Raw genomic sequence first — 19718 nt, 5'->3', positions numbered from 1 at the left:
TCAAAGCTTGAAATTGATTAGAAAAGAATCCTCAATGATTAAGTAATGACTGGGCATTAAATAAATTTTCGTGTACATCAGTAGCCAGAAGAAAATAATTTGGTTATGCCAAAAAACATTTTTAAATCTTTATACTACCAGTTTTAAAAGCTGAATAAATACTAACATGGTGTCAGTATCATTCAGGTAAGTTAATGCTGTCAACAGAGATGATACCCAGAAAGCAAAGGGCAGTGGTTTTGGCAGTGATTAAAAATGACTCCTCGAAAATCAGGAGGAGTGCTTTATTGGATGTTTGTCATGAATTTCACTGAAACAACATTCTTCAAGAAGGAAAATGTTTTGACTTCATGACTAGGGTAAATATCTCTGGGCTCCTTCCAAGACACCTAACGGGCTTCTGTGTGGCCCCAGGGCACGTTTTTCGTGCCTTGTTTTATTTCAGCCCTTCAGTGACACGACACTTGACTGTTTCCTCAGGATTTTAAAGTCATCCGGCCAATGCCCAGTTGAGCGGTACAAGTCCAGTGGTGGAGCAGGTCTTGGACTCTATGAGGCTGCCGTCTGCACGGGGAGGCAGCGTGCTCCTGTTGGAACACCACCAGCAGGGCCACGCCCCGAGACAGAGCAGACCTAGTCTCGATAGGTCCCCGCATCAGTTAGTTAGCCAACTCCTAGTTGGCAGAACACCACATATGCTCAGGGACTGAAATACCTAGGTCTCACCAGAGGAAGGGGACTGATCATTGCTGAGGGCCAATTATAAACTAAGCCTCACAGCTCGGAGATGAATTTAGCTGAGATCCTACACATACTACGACTGATCGGAATCCAGGCGTGCCATCCTCTCTGTGGCTCTCACCATTCCTTCAGGTGCTGTCTTCGATCGCTGCAGGGCACAGGCCTCTCCATCTTCTAGTCTGCTGTGAGACCTGCAGTCACACTGACTCTTGCCTAAGGCAGAGTAACCCACCCCTTCTCCGCCATACCCTGTTCCTCCCCCGGCACAAGGTCCCCACAGGCTGTGACGAGCCTCTCTCTCCTCCCCAGGGAGCGTAGCTGTGCTGTCTGCGGAGCAGAACCACAAGGTTGACACGTCCGTCCACTACAACATTCCGGAGCTACAGTCCTCGAGCCGGCTTCCTCTGCCCCAGCACAACGGGCAGCAGGAGCCCCCAGCCGTGAGGAAGGGCCCCCTCATACAGGAGATGGACCAGGACTCGGAAGAGGAGGAGGATGAAGATGGAGAAGAGGATGACGAGGAACCCCCCAGGCGCAAGTGGCAAGGGATTGAGGCAATTTTTGAAGCTTACCAGGAACACATAGAAGGTACAAAGGGGTTGGGGAGAGTGCATCAAGGGCCCGGTAAAGAAGGTGGAAGGAGCTTAACAGACCAGTCAGTGCAGGATTTCACTGCCACCATTAGGGACTGTTTCTAAGTGATAGCGCTGGTATTCAGATTTTCTGGGTGCACAACTAGATACAAATACTAGAGAAGGTAAATCTTCCTCAGCCGTTTTGCCTGTTTTGAGAACTGTCCCTCAGGCTTACTTATCATGATAATTGCTCATGGACAAACCCGAGGCCATTCTCACTGGAGAAATTTAAGTACCAGGTGACCTGCCACCACTCAGTGTGACAGCCCAGGGGCCTTGCTCTCTGTGCTGTCTTCCATTGTGCTTCTAAATCTTCTCTCAGTCCTGACACTGATAGCTACATACAAGGGTCCTTCCTGGAAAATGAAAACTTTATTAACTTAGCTGAGCCCCAAATAGCCAGGCCTGCGCTGTCTGAGCCTGTCTCACATTTGAAGCGTCTCAATGCTGGTGGCGATTTCCTTCACAGGCTCTGTCATCCTTCTGGACTAGCACTTTGTGCAGGGAGGCAAGCCCGTTGGCCACCAGAATGTTTTATTCACAACTTCGAGTGCCCACTCCAGCCCTGCCTAGTGAAACCCTGGGAGGGAACCGGGTACACCCCTCCCACACAGGTCTAGTGCACCGGGTGGTGGGTCACGAGGCTTGGGTGCTGGTGGAGTTCTGGCATTCTGTAGCACACCACCTCCTTTCTCTGCACCTCACTTTCCTCAAGATGACTGAAAGGCCCCTTCTAGCTTAGATGGAGGCCGGGGCGCTGTGAACTTGATATAGAGAGTTGCCCAACCTCCCTCCCTAGTGAAACAGGCAGGTAGACTACTTGGGAAGAACCTCTGTGGAGCAGAGCAGGGACAAGCGCTCAGAGCTCCTGGCTCTTCGTCTCTCTGACGGGTGAGCTGTGGCCCCTCTGCGCTCACCATCCTCATGGCATTGGCAGTGCTGTCAATTTGACAGGGCTTGGGAAGTGCCAGCCATAACTGGCAAAACCCAGGCTGCCACCTCCTAATTAATTACCATATTATCATAGAAGAATTTTATCAAGTATTACTATGTTGTAAATATTAAGTATAAACACTTAATTATGAATATCATAATCATTTTAAATCCTTTGAAATCAACATTTTCAAATCGGAGACTAGACTAACTAAAGGGGTGCTCATGTAGCCAACAACTGGAGTATCAAGTTCTACAGTTTGCTTACTTTCCTCTTTCAAATGGAATCTTAATTTATCCATCTCTGCTTACATGGTATTTAAATACATTTGTACATATCCAGAAGCAATATATAGCATTTTTTATTAAATGGAGAGAAATATATCCCATGTTTTCTGGGTCGATGTTTGTTGGTGTCTTGTTTGGGAATTGCTTCCCTACCCCCAAGAACATATTAATATTATCCTGCGGTTCCTTCTAACAGTCTTCAAATTCTGCTTCTCTTAGGCATAGAATTCATTTTTGTTACAAAATAAGGTAGAAATCTAACTTCATCTTTCCCACCCGGACAGCCAGTCATCCTGGCAGCTGATTGGGTCCTCTCTTCCCCCATGGGGTGTGCCGGTCATGCAGCACCCTCACCAGTGCCCAGGTCTGTCTCTGGTGCTCTGTTCTGCTCCATCCAGCGGTCTCCTGGCCTGTCCCTGTGTCATGCTGAATCTTTGCAGCTCTGTTATCTGGAGGCAGCTCACCTGACTTGTTCTTTAACAGCTCAGCTGTTCTTGGCCCTTGGCCCTTGGTTCCACCCCCCACCCCACCCCACCCATGAATTTTAGGATCACCTCGTTTGTTCCACCCAAACGATTCCTGTTAGAAGTTCAGTTTTGCTGAATTTACAGATTTGAGAAGCATTGACATCTTTGATAGTCATGTCACTCCATTTATGAATATGGTAGTAAATTGTAGTAAATAATTTTGCTCACTTTCTTCATGAGTTTACTTTTACTAGATTTAGTTAGCACTTTATTATCATAGATTCTTAGTTTTTGTTATCCCTATTCCTTAGATAATCACAAATGATCAGATCTTCTGCAGATTAAGTTTAGTTCTTTCCTTTTAAAGTTTGCACCTTTTCTTATACTGCATTGCCCGGGCCCTCTAGGCTGTTGAACAGAGGTGCCAGTGGGGCTTTTGTGCTGTGAATCCCATTTGCTGAACTTGTGCTGTACAGTTGTTGAAGGTCAACTAATGTATTTTCTGTGCGCATTGAGATGACGACCTGATTTTTATGTTTTCTGATGTTGCTTCCTCATTGATGAATTTGAATAGTTAGTACTTTTAAGATTTTAAATCTTTTCTTAAGTAGCATTAGATGTGAATTTTATTGTACTTTATTTTGCTATTGCGACCGACTGTTCTAGCTTCTGTAAAATCAGTCAGGTGGCCGTCCCTGGTTTTTGTTCTCTGAACCGCTTCATATAAAGCAGAGTTTTATCCTCGTAGGTTTGAAGTCACTCTCCTGTTAAAATCAGTTTCTAAGTTTATTCTGGCCTTTTCTAGCAGCTTAAAAACTTTCAAACCTAACCCTTTTTCTTCCTATCTTTTTGAAAAATGCATTTTAAGGCCGTAAGTTGATCCTTAATTGCTTCCTAATCTGTATCCATTAAATTTCCCTTCAATGATCTATCCTTTATTTCGCTAGGCTGGATTTAGTCATACTGATGTTTTTACCGGCACAGTTCAAATAGCTGGGAGCACGGGGGTCCAAAGGAGAGGACTGTGCCAGCTGCACTAGACAGGAGAAACCCTCGCCAGGGCCTGTGGCCCCTGTATACAGAAAATGTATCAACGTCGCTTGTCTTTTCAGAGCAAAATCTGGAGCGGCAGGTGTTGCAGACGCAGTGCAGGCGGCTGGAGGCCCAGCACTACAGCCTCAGCCTCACGGCAGAACAGCTCTCTCACAGCATGGCGGTGAGTCTTGGGCCGCCGCACATGGGGAAGAGAACAAAAGCTGGCTCCTGGGCGTTTTTCTTAAAACGCTATGCTTTTTTTTTTTTTTTTTTTTGGTTTAAACGGTCAAGTTTGGGTTCAAGAGCACCCATACAGACAAGATTTGAGGGGAAATCCTGCTCTTAAGAGTTTAAAATTTAGGGGAGAAATTCAAGGGTCAGTTGATTACCCTAGCCAAGGGGGAAGGTATTGTTAATTTGCAGAATACTGATCCTGGGAGGGTGAAGATGGTATTTCTATTAATATTCCTTTTGAGGAATTTTGCATCGCCTGTGTCAGTCTCCCTTGCTGTGAGTTGTGGAGGAGAGGATTTTACTAGAGCAAAGTTCCTGAGGCAAAACAGACCACCTCCTTAGCTCAACAGGTCTTCCTGCTGTGACAGACCCCACAGGCTTCTTCCCAGTGCAGAGAGACCTGGGGCTTGTCTCAGATAAGGTTTGCACATCTTGGCCACCCCTAAAGCAGGAAAATTTTTATAGATAGTATCAGGGCTTACTAAAACCTCAGAGTCGAAGCTGAGACAACAGTGGGGCGCTGGTTCTATGAGAATAGGTATTGTGAGAGTCCAAGACATTGGAAAAACCTGTTTAGACTGTCCCCAGAGGCCACTGTCAGAACACTGAGCTGGGAAGAGGATGTTTTCAAAGTGCTGAAGGTTTGCTTTCCCACGTGGCCTCCAGCACATTTCTGCATCAGTTTCCTTACAGTGTGAAACAATTTTGTTTGACGTGGATTTCCCCTCCTCCTCCTCCCCACCCCCAGGAGTTGAGGAGCCAGAAGCAGAAGATTGTCTCAGAGAGGGAGCGACTCCAGGCGGAACTGGATCACTTACGGAAGTGCCTTGCGTTGCCTGCAATGCATTGGCCTAGGGGTTACTTTAAGGGATATCCTAGGTGACGGTTTCCCTTGCACTAGGCCGAACCTATAGTATAGAAATATTATCTATTTTATTACCTTGAATATTTAATATTTTTCACTGGGAGGTTTGAAGCTTAAAGAAAAATAAGAATGTGCCATGCATGAAGCAAAGGATTCCAGGCTCCAGAAAAAGAACGAACTCGCCTTGACTTCAATGCAATTGAATCACCTTTGTAATTCAGCGAGCAACCAATGTAGGACGAGGCCCATAATTTTTTTTTAAGGCAGTTTTATTCTTTGTTCCCCCGTCACTCTCTCTTAATCTGAAAATGAAAGCTCCATTACCAACACTAAAACTTTGTCAGTTATGGCCCCTGGGTGCATAAGATTGGATCGAACCGCTTGAGTTCTAGTCCTTGTGTTGCCACATTACTATGCCTCAAGACCCAAGTTTGCTTTGGCTGCAGCTGGGGTCGGTCTCCTTCCTCTCCGGGACTGAGACCTGCTTCAGTTGAATGAAAGCGGGGTGCATTTTACATAAAGGGCTTATTTCAGTTACTTTTCTGCAAAATTTTCTTCAAAGCAACAGGTCCTAGGAGCACACAAAGCAACAGTACTGAAGCCTCACCCACAAGCTTTTCCCTGGAAAAGCTCTTACCTAAAGATAAAGTGAATTGACAGACTGAAGGTACCTTTTTATTACTCTGTGGGGGAAATGTACAGAGCTCTATGTATACATATATTCACACCCACCGAATTGTTGCTGCAGTGGGGGTGTTTTCATACAAACAAATTTTGAGAGAAAAGTCAAAGGTGCTTCAGCCTTGTACTGTGTATATATATTAAAAAACAAAGTTTTGTATGTTTTTATTACTTTAATTATTGTTATAAAAAGCCTGCCATTTTTAATATGTGGTTTGGGGGGATTTTTGTTTGTTTGTTTTCCTGTTTGGGGGTTTCGTTTGTTTTTTGTTTTTGTTTTCTGGGCAAAAAAAAAAAAACTTGCTTTTAGTGTTTGTACTGCTGCTGGTCAGGACATTAAAATATTGAAGTGTTTTTAAAAATTAAAGAAGAAGAAAAGTAAAAGAGCTTACCACTGGCACCTATGCGATCACTTCATTTTTGAGTTGCACCAGAAAACGATGTAGAAAGCCATGAGTCACTTCTTACCTCCTCCTCTGCCCCCACCCCCCGGCTCTGGACAGCAAATAGCAGTTATACCCAGTTGCTATTGAGGAGGGGCTAGTCTGTGGTGGACAAGACAGATACTGTGGGTGCACCTATGCGTGCGCATATAGACATGGGGCTTTTGTAAAAGAAAGAACCTTCAGGAATTGAGCGGTTTCTGTGATAGAATTCTAAGGTCTTACAGCAGTCTGAGAACAGGTGCAAAGTAGAAACTTTAGAGGCTTTATTTAGATGCAAAGCTTTGTAAAAGCCTAAAAGTAGGGTAAACAATGTCTGAGCTAAACTTCTCCTCCTTTTGAACTGACTGTGACAAGCACAGGAGCAGCTAGAAACTGGGATAATCAGATCAATGCAAAGCAGTGGGGGAAATTTTCTTTCTTGTCCCAGTTACTGCTCATTCAGGCAGGGTTTAATCTAGATAAGAAAGTATCTCTTGCCCAAATGGGCTTGAACCAGAGGCCAAAGCAGCCTAGCCAGTGGTTGGTCTGCCAGGGGGAAGGGGAGGAGGCCTGAGCATCACACCTCCCCTTTGCCCAGGGGAAAGTCTGGCTGACCTTCACGAAGGCTACTCACTGCGATCAGTGGCCGCACCCTCAGCCCCAGACCTTAGCTGTGCAGAACAGCTTGCTGGCAGATGGCATTGTGTCGCTTTATCTGTTCCCACACAGTTTGCTTTGTATGTCTGCCAAGAATCTTCCAGTTATTAGCAAACTCAGACAAAAAGTGCCGCCAGTATTATCAGCAGTCAACAAGCGCCTTCCTCTCCACAGAAAGACTTGACGAGACTAAGGGCTGTTCTGTGGGCCTCCTCCCCTGCAAAGACATTGAGAGATCAACATGGTCCACAGGTGGGGACAGGTGTTTAGAGGGAGCTCTATTGCCAACAATCAGGGCAGAATGTCACTGACTTTCTCTATTTAAAATCTGCTTGCTGTTTCTGGTCTGAAAGCTTAAGAGTTACATCTTAGCGCTTCACTCTCAGTCCTTCTCCATCACAGAAAATGTCTGGATACTTTGACTAATCAGCCTTGTTAATGGCCTTGGCTAAAGTGAAAAATGTAAATCTAATAAATTGATGGGAACGAAAAGCACGGCCCATCCTTTCAGCCGAGGGGGCGCTCCCTGGGCTGGGTTTGTGGTGTTACGGGAGGAGGTCGGCACGTGGGATAGGGGAATATGCCATTGCAGGGGAGGCCTCTGCCCAGGGCTGGAAGCTGTGTCACTGAGCTAGTACTGCTTTTCCCCCTTCTGATTGATTGAAAACACCACCTTTACCTTGCCTTTGAGCTTCCCTGTCCCTCTGCCATACCAAACTCTCACCCATCTCTGGAGATCTCTGAATATTCTTGGGCTCAAGAAGTGAATATGACAATCAGAAAATATAAATATAAACCAGAAAGACAGCATTAAACTAAGAAAAAGGTAAGAAAGTGTCTTCTGAAAACAAAAGTGCACCACTCTAAGACACAGTACCCGATAATGGGTTTTCCATCCAATAATTTTATCTGAAAACACTTATTTTCAAATGATTCTCAAAGAACACGGTAGCATCTAAGTTTCTTTTCAGTTTGGGCTTAACAAAAATTGACAGGTATGCTCTCTCCGAAGTTTTAAAGTATACCAGATTTGCTCTAGAACTGATTTTGCAACCTCAGTGTCAGTATTTTTGTGAGGACCTCAGTCCTTCATGACCTCGTGTGCTTCCTACAGCACCTGGAGGAGACAGCTGCCATCTGTCTTCTGAAGGGGATTTCACGAAACTTGTGAGGGACACCTTCCAAAGCTGAATAATGTGGTTCCACATTTACTCAGATCTTTAGAAACAAACCAGAGCTTTCCCCCAAACTTGGCACTATACAACCTCATCATTTGAAAATGGCTTGTTTTGCTGTTTCGTATAATCAGAGCCAAACTGATGTGAAAAAAATTATCATGATCTTAATCTACTGTCTCAGATAACCAAGATAAGATTTTCAACAGTTTAGTCTATATTCTAAAGGAAATAAAAACAATTGGCGTTAATATTCTAATAGTAATTACGCCCTTAACAAAATTCAAAGAATATTCAAAGGAGCCCACACTTCAGCAGCAGAGAATTATAACAGGAAATCTTAAGCTTGTACATGGAAGGGCTGTTTCCTCAAGTAGCTCACGATGCTGCCAAATCTCAAAAATTAAATCAGATATTCCCTTTCCCTCTGAGCCATGTGTTTTAAAGTGTAGAAAATTCCAAGGATCCACCACAAGATGGAGATGGTCAGCACAGGCCAATTCTGTTACTCTTAAATAAGTGTATATTAGCCACTTAGCAACAATCCCTATACTCTTTCAAGTAACCATGCTATTGACTTCTTTACTACTTGCAGTAGCCTGTCCCCAACTTTCTGATCCAGCGCTTAACTTAAACTCCTTAACTCTGCCTTGACCTGAGGAAGACCATGCTAATTGGTTGTGTTACTTTGTATGTACCCTGTGCTTAATTGCTAGAACAGTAAACCAGTACATGGGAGGGAGGAGGAACGGTGCCTCGGTCACTCTGGGGGCAGTTTAGATGCTGTGAAATTAAACCTGTTCTAAGTGTACTTGTTTGAATTAATTGTATTGTAATATTATTTGTTGAATGTAGTAATTAGGTATTTATGAATATATTGCTGTAATTTCTGACAACATCCAAAAAAATAAAATCTTCCTAAATCATGTTAAGAGGAAATTTTTTTTTGTTATAATAAAACAAAGCCAAATTTAAAACAAAAAGTTCAACAGCTATATAGATTTATATGTAAAATGTGACGACAGATTCAACTGTACCTCAGGTTTTAAGGGATAGGTAGGCATTCAGGGGTGAGATCTGAGATACACAGGACTCCTGACCCTCTACAAATAATATGTGGTTTCATTCCCCAGATTAAATGTGAAAGACCGAGTAAGAGTCAGATGAAAAAGCACATCCTGTCATCTGAAAGCAACCCTCTAAACTATCACCTTAAATGATAGAGACCAGGTCTCTATCCCTGTGTCCTAATCCTTCTGTGTTTAGCCCTTCGATGTTCAAATAGCCATCAGCTGCTTGTTAGAGGGACATCTAGACAGCAATTTGGAATGGAGAAAACAGTGCTCAAGGAACTTGAAGTCTAGACTTTAAACACTGAAGGGCAAATATTCTCCGGGCTGTTGATCATGCAAAAAGCCGACAAAGATAGCATGCTACTACTTTTGACCAACGATGCTACAGTTGAAAACCAGCTGGTTACAGAAACTTCCACTCACTATATGACTCTTTAGACAATCATCTTTTCCCCTCTCAAGGTAATGTAATTTCTATAAGGAAGTTATTTAGCACTTCCAAATGTTCTAATTGAAAATTTTTCTCTTAAAGAATTTACCCTGTTTGAGCCACTGCTACCTATAACAGTCCCCAAAATCCATCGAGAGCAGCGTTATAGGCCCAACTTTTCTTCAAAGCATTGTGTTTTCAGCTGCACTTAATAACACGGTATTAGTTTTTGCCTGACTTTCCCCTTGATAAGAAACCCTTTAAACCTTAACCAGAAGTAGCCAAGAGAACAAGAGACACCAAGTGTTTGTCTGAAGTTAATTATTTTAGCTATGTGGCTTGCTCCTACTTGATAGCAGAGGAGGAAAAAACCAACAGAGAGATTGGGTTGATTCCATCTTTATTGTGTATCAGGGCTTACATGAGCGACACCAGTCAACATCACTAGCCACTCATCTGCTATCCTTCTCTGTGTGACCAGCCTCTGTATAGTCTAAGTTTAGCCCAAGACATCAGGATCAAGAAAGAAAAAAGCCCTAGGCCACATCACCGCTCCTACTGTATCTTTTCAAAGTAACACCTAACATCACTGAACATTCACCCACACATAACAGTTCCTTCCGTACAGGAGACCTGAGGCTCTGCTAGGGAGAATCACTTGTTTGCCAAAACTTTTCCTTCTTCTACAAAAGAACAGCTGGCTTCTAGAGAAAGATGTGGAATTAAAGGATATCTCACGGACTAAGCACAAACCTGTTGCTTTCCAGCTATGTTATGAATCCATTCCTTGCTTCATTACACATTTTTCTTACATTCAAAAATGGTTCTAGAACTCCAGAAGCATGAGTACCTCTGTCATGTCCTGAGCACTCGCACATGGCCCGGCAAGCCTCCTGCCAGCAGATGGGAGGCCTTGACAAATCAAAGTTCTTCCTCTAGAAGTCCTGAGACTGAGCACTGTCAGAAGGCTGAAGGTTTGTGCGGAGTTTGTACATGTGATTGAGCGCTTGTGTGAGGAAAGCCCCACTGGTATTGATCTCCATCAAGGTCAAGTTATCCAGCTAAAACACAAGAGAAAACAGACGGCTGGTTGAAGAGTTTCTAATTTGGGGGAAAGGTAAAACCTAATGAATTAAAATAAGAAACCAATGAATAATAATTTTAAAAAGCACAACTAGCAATCCCTGCTTGTGACAGCTCAAGCAGACAGTGCCACAGGAAATCCCTCCACAGCATCAGGCCTCCCCCGACCCCAAGGGGAGGCAGCTGCCAGAGCACAGGCCAGGCCCGCACTTACCTCAGCATGCACCTCCTGCTGCCTCACAAATCTGTCAGCGGACACCCGGAGTTTGGCTATGCGAGTGTCCCACACATCCTTGATCAGGGTCCGGATCTCATCTGCTTTTGGGATATTGTCTGAAGCACTAAAGGAAGCAAAAAGGTGAAATAAATCGCATAAGGAAGTGCTTGGTAAACTAAAGCAGTATCAACTTGGAAGTGGCTTTTTAAGAAATATGCTTGGATTCAGGCAAAATATACAAACTGTTCTAGGCTAAAAATTTTTATTTTTATTATTTATGCCTACAGCACCTGGTCTTCCTAGGCAGTCCCCCATCCAAGTACTAACCAGGCCCGACCCTGCTTAGCTTCCGAGATCAGACATCGGGCTTGTACAGGGTGGCATGGCCGCAGACGATGGACCATGGCTCTACTGGGACGTGAACCCAGGACCTTCTGTATGTAAAGGAGATGTGCTAACCGCTCGCTACACTATGGAACCACGTCCTCAAAATTTCTTTGGCTGTGTTTTCGATTTTAAAATGTTAAGGATTTCTAACAGGTTAGAAAATTTAGCCATGATCCATAAAGGTACCTGTGCTCATGCTTCCTGTCCCGTGGCAGGCTACGGCACAAGGACTTGTTTCCTAAAATAATTAAGTATCTGAGAATAAGCTCTGAGTTAGACATCCTCTGTCTCAGGATAACTGAGTGTTCTGTGCTGTAGAATTTCCATGTAAGATGAATTTGTTTCAAGGCTGGTTCAGAGGTCATGACTTCTTTCACTCCTATCCCATTAGTTATCCAAGGGTTGACAACCCACCAGGGCAAGAAGCTCACAGCTCTGTACTAGGCACTGCGTGTGGCACTACACAGTATTTCTGTCTTCACAAAAGGCCTGAGGGGTAGGTAGGTATTGTCCTACTCTACAGAGAAAACAAAAATATGTTTACAAAAACCAGAGAATAAATTGCAAATTAGCACAAAATTGAGCACACCAATACATAGTGAATTCTGGGTAAAAGTTTGAACTGGAGTCAACAAGGGCGATCACAGCCTTCCTGTGTGAGATTTTTTTTAAAACTACCCTTTGAAGGAAAAGACAAACTTGAAGATAAAAGCAGAAGCCAACATCATTTATCACCAGGCATTCTCGGATAAGCTGGAGATGATCTCTCCACATGCTAAAATTAGCTTGTGATTAGTAGATGGAGAACAAGTGCTATAAAATTTATGTAGTGGATTTTACTCAAAGCCCAAACATTTGGATCCTTTGCTCTGAACAGCAGGTTAAAGAACAAAGGACCCCAGCTCTTTGCTAACTGAACTGCAGAACAAAGGTACAATTAGGTCCTTTGGCCTAGTTCTAAAGAATTCTAAGAAAAGGATTTCAATAGGAACGGCATACATAAATATACTGAACTTCAGAAACTAAAGATGAACAAGTCCCTCACCTCTGCTTCCAGATTCTCCCTTCAGAGTCACTCCCACTGCCACAGCAGGCTTCCTCAGATCCACTGGGTGGCACAGCCCCTTCCTGAACACCAAGGGGCCCTCCACTCTCAGAAGAAAGGCCTCGGCTCTCCCACCCCCACATACTCTATGCATGCCCTAACAGCTCTGCTTCCCAAACACACCGTGTCCTGCATTTCTGTGCCTTCTCCCCTAGGAAATTTCCCCTCATCCTTCCAGCCTGGGATCCTTCTCTGGCACCACCAGGCATTAGGGTTGCATCCCAACATACTCCAAGCAGCATTTATCACACTGCGGTGTGACTACTGGGTAACAGGGTTAACATCTCCCCCACTAAACCAGGAACTCAAGCCTACATGACTATCTCCACTACCTAGTGGAACACTTAGTTGTGAACTGCAGCCTCGTATCAACTAAAGGACAACTCGTGTTTTATACCCTGAATTTTCATTTGCATCTAGAGTGCCATTCAGTGGGCCCCTGGCCCTTGCTGCTCTACACGGGCAGTAGGGAGCTCCCCAAGTTTTGTTCTAGTTCTGCTCTTGAATCCATCAATTAAAAAGTGTCAAAAGTTTGACATTTTACAGATTACACTCTAAGTCTATCCCAAGCAAAACTCCACACTTGCCTGCCCCCTCCACTGATCTTATTCATTCACTCATTCATTCAACTAATGTAAGCACCGGGCACTGTTTAGTACATGCAAGGCACATTCCCTGCCCATTAGAACTGGGGGCAGGGGAGCACAGCCTGAGAAGTGATTAGAAAATTATAACTGACAAATGCAGTGGAGGTGTACAGAGATGCCAAGAGGACAAGTAGGACAGGAAGGGAGTACCTATTATGCTAAACCAAAAAAAAGAACAGCCAACAGATGGACTTAGTGGCAGAGGGTACAGTATATGCAAAGCCCTGAGGACCGTGCTATGTATAAAGAAGTAAAAGAGGCCAGCGTGAGCCTGGAACCTAGAGAATCAGAGGGAAGAACTGTGAGAAGAGTTGTGAGAGAAAGAAGAAGGAAACTAGGCTATGCGACGCTTTGAATATCACAGTCGGGACTTTAGACGAAAACCTGGAAAGGCTCTGAGGAGAAGGGGAGTCACATGGCAGCTTTATCTTTCAAGGACCACTCTGGCTGCAACGTGGAGAACGACAAGCCGATGGGGAGCCAGAACTGGATGTAGGAAAACGATTTACTACAGCACATTTTTGCCACTGGTGGGCTTTTCTTATAGCTCAGGGTCAGAGGCAAATGGGAGTCCTCCGGCCCTTCATGTAACAGACAGGCAAGAACTCAAACACACATACCCGAAGAAGGAAAAAGGGGGAAAGCTTTACTAATGAGACATTTGTAGTTAAGAAAATCTACTGCTGGAGATGATGGAGGCTCATACTGGCGTCCAATGTCAAGTGATAATTAGGAGGTAGAATGAAAAGAACCAAGGGATTTACTGGGAGGAGGTGGGTGGAGAAAAGGAAAAATGACAAAAGTAAAGAGTCCAGGCAAGTGTGCACACGTGCACTGATGACTCCCAGGTTCCTGATCTAAGGAACCGGGTGGCAGGGTTACCACCTAGCTCAGTAATGAGCCTGGAACAGGAAAGGAAGGGTAGGGGTGAAGGGATGAGAATCGTGAGTCCAATCTTACATGTGGACTCTAAGAAGTGAGATTACTTACTGATTTAACAGAAGTTTGGTAAGTTCCATGTAGTAAGGACTAGGCATAAGGGTAAACGTCTCTTCCTTTCGCTCATGATCCCTGATTTTCTCCAACTTTTCTGAAATTTAGAAGTGAATACATTCTATCATCACCATAACTGAAAATTTTTTTTAACCTCCAAATGTACCAAGTGTCTATATTTCCTAGTCAATCAACTAACAAATACATGAAAAACACTTTTTGGAATATCACTAACCATTTGATTTAGGGCCTAGTTCCTTGAAAATCTACCCCTGAGAAGGTATAAATTACTGCTGTTACTTTGGTCTGCAGAATATATTACTGAAAAGAACACGTCACCCAGAAGTTCTTTTCTTAGAGAAAAAGCAAAGTATTCTACCTTTGACACAAGAAGTGATAAAAGTAACCAGTGACTGGAGAAATTTATTTATACTAAGCTTTGTTCAGAAGAACAAGTCAACTTACAACTATAGCCACTCCAGTCTGGGAGGCTGAAAGCCCAGCATCTGGAGTCAAACAGCCAAGTCCAGTTCCATCCAGCGGTAACCCTCCTCTGCACATGCCACAACTGTCTTCCCCTCTCTCCCCGACTTACCAGCCTGAGAAACCTCCAGCCCTGAATGAATCTGGACCGCCCACTGTTGCTACAGGACACACACACACAGGCACAACTATGCTGCAGGATCTCTCGTTAAAGGACTGACCATCTCCAGGGAGCCCTTGTACTCTCCTGCAATCCTATGAGACTTCCCCAGTCCACGCGCCCTCTCGCTTCTGATCGTGCCCACCCTCTTCACGCCTTCTCTCATCTTGCTGCCCCAGCTCTCAGGTGCTGCCTTGCTGAGTGCCCGCATGCTCCTGCCAAATCTCCCCAATTCCCCTGCGTCCGTCCCCATACACAAGGGCCAGCCTTCCAGGTATGCACTGGACCTTTCTCTCTCACCTGCACGGAACACCACCCAGCAACTCTCTCTCACTCTTGAATGATCATTATTTCCCTCATTATTTGACCATTCCATCACACAAGCTGCAAAATCTCCCATCTAAAAAGTAAACCCTACCCTGACACCAAATCTTTCTCCAGCTACCAATCCATTTCTCACGCCCTTTACAATGAAAACTTCAAGAGTTACCTGACTCTGGCATTTACATCCTCTCCTCAACCGCTCAGATGGGTGTCTATCCTACCCCTCCACCAACACAGTTCACCAAGGCCCACGACCCCCACTCGGCCAAACCCAATGGTTCTGTCTCCACACCTGACGTGGGTCAGTACTCGTCTGTGGAGTGTATTTATCATGCAGCTTCTGGCGCACCACTCTGAGTTCTCATCTGATTCCTCCTGGCCTTCCTGACCTCTCAATACTGGAGCACAGAGCTCATTCTCTGACCCCTCTCCACCACCTTAACCCACATCCCGTGATCTCATCCTGCCTCATCTAAATACCAACAATGTGTTCATGATGACTTCCAAATTTATATCCCCAGATCAGCCCCTCCCTGGAATTCCTGACTCGAAATACCCCACTACCCGCATTATTTCCACGTGGATATCTCACAGGTGCCTCCAGAGTGACACGTTCAAACCTCCACTCCTGGTGCCCACTCCAGCCCACGACCCGCTCCTACAGTCGTCCCCCTTTCAGGAAAGGGCAATTCCACCTCCTTCTGGACCTCAAGCCCGCAACCCTGGCGCTCATCCTTAACTCTTCCCTCTCACACTTCACAGCCAGCCCATCAGCAAATCCTGCTGATTCTTCCTTCAAAATACACTTAGACTCCCACCACGACTGCTCCCCCTTATCGGCTGGTCAAGTCGCCCTCAGCTCTTGTCTGGGTAACTCTCTACTGCCCTCTCCCCACACACATCTTCTTTGCACAGCGCACACTTTTACTTTTTAGCCTCTAAATCGGAGTATGAAGCACCTCTGTTCAAACCCTGCAACGGATCAAGAAAAGACTGACAACACCCAGTGCTGGCCAGGACATGGAACACTGGGAACCCTTGGACATTTCTGGAAGGATTATAATAATGGCTCAACCACTCTGGAGGACTCATTGCCCGTTTCTTACACAGTTAAGCACAGTCTGCCCTACAACCCTACAATTCCACCACTCTAGGTTTACCAAAGAGAACACATCCACAAAAAGACTTGGACAAGAATGGTCACAGTCTTATTCACTATAGCCAAAAATGGGAAATAACCTGAATATCCACCAAAAGAAGAATGGGTGAACAAATTGTGGCATATGCATACCATGGAACACTACTCAGCAATAAAGGAATGCAACGACAGGGGTAAATCTCCAAAATGTCATGTTGAATGAAGTCAGAGACCAAAATTCACATACTGGATAATTCCATTTATGTAAAGTCCAAGAAGAGGAAGAACCAATGTATGTCGACAGGCTCAGAAGGTCGTTGGTTCTTGAGCAGGGTCAACTCACTGGTGATATTTCACTACTTCTCACCGCAGTGTGGCCCAGGCCGATGAAGAAGCCCAGGCGAATTCTCTCTACACCTTCTAACTCTGGCCTGCAATGAGGCAGGCTCTTGCCCTGTGACATCTAGGGTTTGCATGCACCAAACATTCCAGAAGCCGACCTAGAATAAGGGGACTTACGGGGAAGCAGCCCTAATAGAGCCAGGCCTGGTGAGACTTAAAAAGCCCTTTAAAGCAGAAGTAATTGGAGTTTCCCATTATGTTTCAGGACCACTCACCCCTTTAGGGCGAGAAGTAAAGAGGACATACCCAAGCGGTCTTTCTTAAACTGCATTTGATGGTATTTGGTGGAAAGTGTCCTTGCTTCTAAGAGGCAGTTATCTCCAGATTTCCAATGGGGAGGGGGCAATCAAAATCCGGGCTTTTCAAATTCTACATGCATGCCCATTACACCCTGCGCCCCCCCAAATTAAAATTCTTTACTATAATGAGCCATTCACATCTCCGAGGTGGGGAAAGATCGCAAAGAATAAAGTCTGTCTGCATTTTTAATGCATTATTGTCTTTGCTTTTTCTAACAGCTTTATTGAGGCATAAACATACCATACAATTCACCCATTTAAAGTACACAATTCAATGGTTGTTAGTATTTTTGTCACCTCAAAAAGGACCCTCACCATCCCTCCATCACTCCCAAACCCTCTTCCCTAGGCAATCACTAATGTGTCTCTGTGGATTTGCCTGTTCTGGACAGTTCATATAAATGGAATGATATGTGGTCTCTGTGTCTGTTTCTTTTCACTTAGAATAAGGTTTTCGTCCACATTCTCGCATTTGTGTCTGTCTTCTTTCACTTAGCATAAGGTTCATTCACATTGTGGCATTCCTTTATATGGTTAAATAATATTCTCTTATGTGGATGATGCATTATTTTCTTGCATTCTCTATAATGTAAGATAGGGCTGCTCCTCAACATGTTAATCTATGTACTTATTCTTTAAAAATTAAAACAAATGCTTCTTTAAGGTCATATAATACTTGTAATCTTAAAGCAAGTTGAAATAACTTAGAAACACAATCTGAACTAAAATTGATATACACACCCCAAACTAACACAACATCAGTAATAGCGGTCAGCTGACTCAAGGAGAGACTCTGGAACCATTAATTTCTACTGATCAGTGGATCATGGAGGCCTCCCGGGCCTCCACCCACATCCTTACCCACATCCATCCACTCTGGAGGAAGCAACCGACACTTCTGTCTTTGTTTCAGGTTAATCGCCAGCCACAGAGGCACTTCCACTGGTAAGCCGGGGTTAAAGGGTCCCAGGTCTCCCTGCCCGAGGAAAAACAAACTCACGTGAGACAAAGCAGAGCCACGGCATTACTGGACCTCGCTGCTGTCAAATAAGAGAAAGAGCACTGTGTAACTTGAGTCCAAACACAAGCCCCAGTGGTCACGGAGCCGCGGGAGGCAGCCCCACGTCTCTTCTTGAGCGGCAGGGCACCTGACAGCCCACCTGAGTCCGGTTTTCCGAGGCGCTGGGGGGAGGCCGCCCGAGAACACCTGGGAGGCACGGGATACCGCCGGGATACCCCACGCCCTCCGGCTCCGAAATTTGCTCCTGCCCCCTCCACGCAGGCCTCCGCGGGTTGGGAACGCCGAGTCCTCCTCCCAGCTTCCCATCCGAGACGTGGAAAGGGAGGAAGGCGAGTCGGCGTTTGCAGAAGCCCTGGCGGCCCGGCCTCTCCCAGGCGCGGGCTTCACCCGCTAGGGCCTAGGCAAATGCCGGGGCCGCGCCCTTACCCCGATGAGGTATATCTTGTCCAGACTGAAGTTCGGGATAATGGTCACCAGCTCCTTCTCAGCCAGAAACTCCACCTCGGCGGCGTCCATGCCGACGCCAGCGGCCCGCCGGAGACTCGCCGCCGCCTCCGGCCTCTCAGCGTCCCCAAGGAGGTGCCGTGACCGCTGCTTTCCCGCCACCACGTGGGGCCCGCCCCCTCGGCCGGAAGAACCCTCCGCTGGCCTATAGCAACGCGGCGCTCTTCGCAAGGCGGCGGGAGGCGGAGAGCGAGGCTGCTACGAGCCCACGGATTGGCGAGCTTGAACGAGGCTAAGCTCTGACCCCGCCCCCACCGCGTTCTGGCCCTAGCCCGGCTCCCTGCTGTGAGCCAAGCACCTGGTGCTGCCTGCTTTCCTGCATCTGGCATCACGTTTCCGTATCCCTTTACCTGCCGTGGGCGCCTACCTACCAATACCCCGAGTCAACACTCCTTGCTCCTGGGGCCAGGAGCAAATGCATTTATTGCGTCACAGCATTACCTGGCTAGACAGACACAGCCCGACCCCACGAGAGTAAGGGAAGGCGTTTTCTTACATTTCACAATCTTCCACCTTCTCTATACGCATTGGTTAAAAATCTGTAAAAAATGTAGATTGCTCCACCCTACCCACATCTTCCTATTCTAAAACTTGGGAAAAGGCTCAGAATTTGTACTGGCAAGCACCCCAGGTGAGGCTTATTATGAAGGGGCAAGTTTGCTGACTACAGCAAATATTTATTGCTGTATTCATCCGTTCATTGAACAGGTGTCCTCTAAACAGTGGGTTTATGTGAAACATAATAGCAGTGGTTCTCAGTCTCCCCACTGTTAGAATCCCCTAGAAGATTCTGAGTTTAATATGCACAGTCCTGGAGAATTGTGGTTCAGGGGTCTGGGGTAGGGACCGAAAGCCGAATTTTAACCAGGGCCAGGGAGACTGATGGGGTGCTAATAGGTCAGGAAAGCTTCCTGGGAGGTGAGGCAGCCAGAGGAGGACTGGTGGGTCAGGCGGTGAGCTGTACTTAAATTTGAAACCCTGTTCATCAAGCCCTTAAAAAAGGCATAAGGGACAGGAGGATTCCCGGATTCTGTATCTCAGCAGGAAAGCTGCCCCACCCCAGATAGCCCCATACTTTTCCCTCTAACTCCCCGCTGAAACCTGCTCCATGTAGGGTTGTTGGGAAGAGGAAAAAAGAATATAATTAAGTTCTGCCCACTCAGATGGCATGGAAAGCTATGTCTGTTATTTATCTGCACTGGAAATTGTCATTTACAGATCTGGAGATTACTTTCATTGTGTGTCATTTATTAAGACAAATACTTTCAAGGAAAATAAAAGTCCCTCTGGGTGCTATGTGACTGAGGGCAAGTGCC

At 45.5% G+C, this 19718-nt stretch overlaps 2 protein-coding genes and 1 pseudogene across 2 annotated transcripts in view; 1 reads left to right on the top strand and 2 right to left on the bottom strand.

The window, feature by feature from the left end:
- Nucleotides 1–9068, top strand: part of GSE1 (Gse1 coiled-coil protein) — a 432056-nt gene extending 422988 nt beyond the window's left edge. The window contains exons 15-16 of the mRNA XM_023536674.1: nt 4177–4280; nt 5082–9068. Of these exons, the coding sequence (XP_023392442.1) occupies nt 4177–4280; nt 5082–5216 (239 nt within the window). The 3' untranslated portion in view covers nt 5217–9068. The remainder of the gene's footprint in view (nt 1–4176; nt 4281–5081) is intronic.
- Nucleotides 9069–10022: 954 nt separating this feature from the next.
- Nucleotides 10023–18509, bottom strand: GINS2 (GINS complex subunit 2). The gene is made up of 5 exons (XM_011370269.2): nt 18325–18509; nt 17739–17853; nt 14069–14168; nt 10937–11063; nt 10023–10700 (listed from the first exon to the last, which is right to left on the bottom strand). The coding sequence occupies exons 1-5, from the start codon at nt 18412–18414 to the stop codon at nt 10575–10577; spliced, it is 558 nt and encodes a 185-aa protein (XP_011368571.1). The 5' UTR covers nt 18415–18509; the 3' UTR covers nt 10023–10574.
- Nucleotides 11218–11333, bottom strand: LOC111745825 (annotated as a pseudogene).
- Nucleotides 18510–19718: the final 1209 nt, after the last annotated feature.

The sequence above is a fragment of the Pteropus vampyrus genome, unplaced genomic scaffold (assembly GCF_000151845.1).
Source record: "Pteropus vampyrus isolate Shadow unplaced genomic scaffold, Pvam_2.0 Scaffold166, whole genome shotgun sequence".
NCBI lineage: Eukaryota > Metazoa > Chordata > Mammalia > Chiroptera > Pteropodidae > Pteropus > Pteropus vampyrus.
The sequence above is the reverse complement of the archived record's forward strand: the minus strand, read 5'-3'. Positions and strand labels throughout refer to the sequence as shown.

Excerpts from the sequence above, each read along its gene's own strand:
- GINS2 (XM_011370269.2), bottom strand. The coding sequence starts at position 18,414 with ATGGACGCCGCCGAGGTGGAGTTTCTGGCTGAGAAGGAGCTGGTGACC. Across the intron at positions 17,854-18,324 it reads ACAAGATATACCTCATCGGG|GGAGACCTGGGACCCTTTAA; the intron begins GTAAGGGCGCGG and ends TTCCTCGGGCAG. Across the intron at positions 10,701-10,936 it reads AGCAGGAGGTGCATGCTGAG|CTGGATAACTTGACCTTGAT; the intron begins GTAAGTGCGGGC and ends CTTGTGTTTTAG.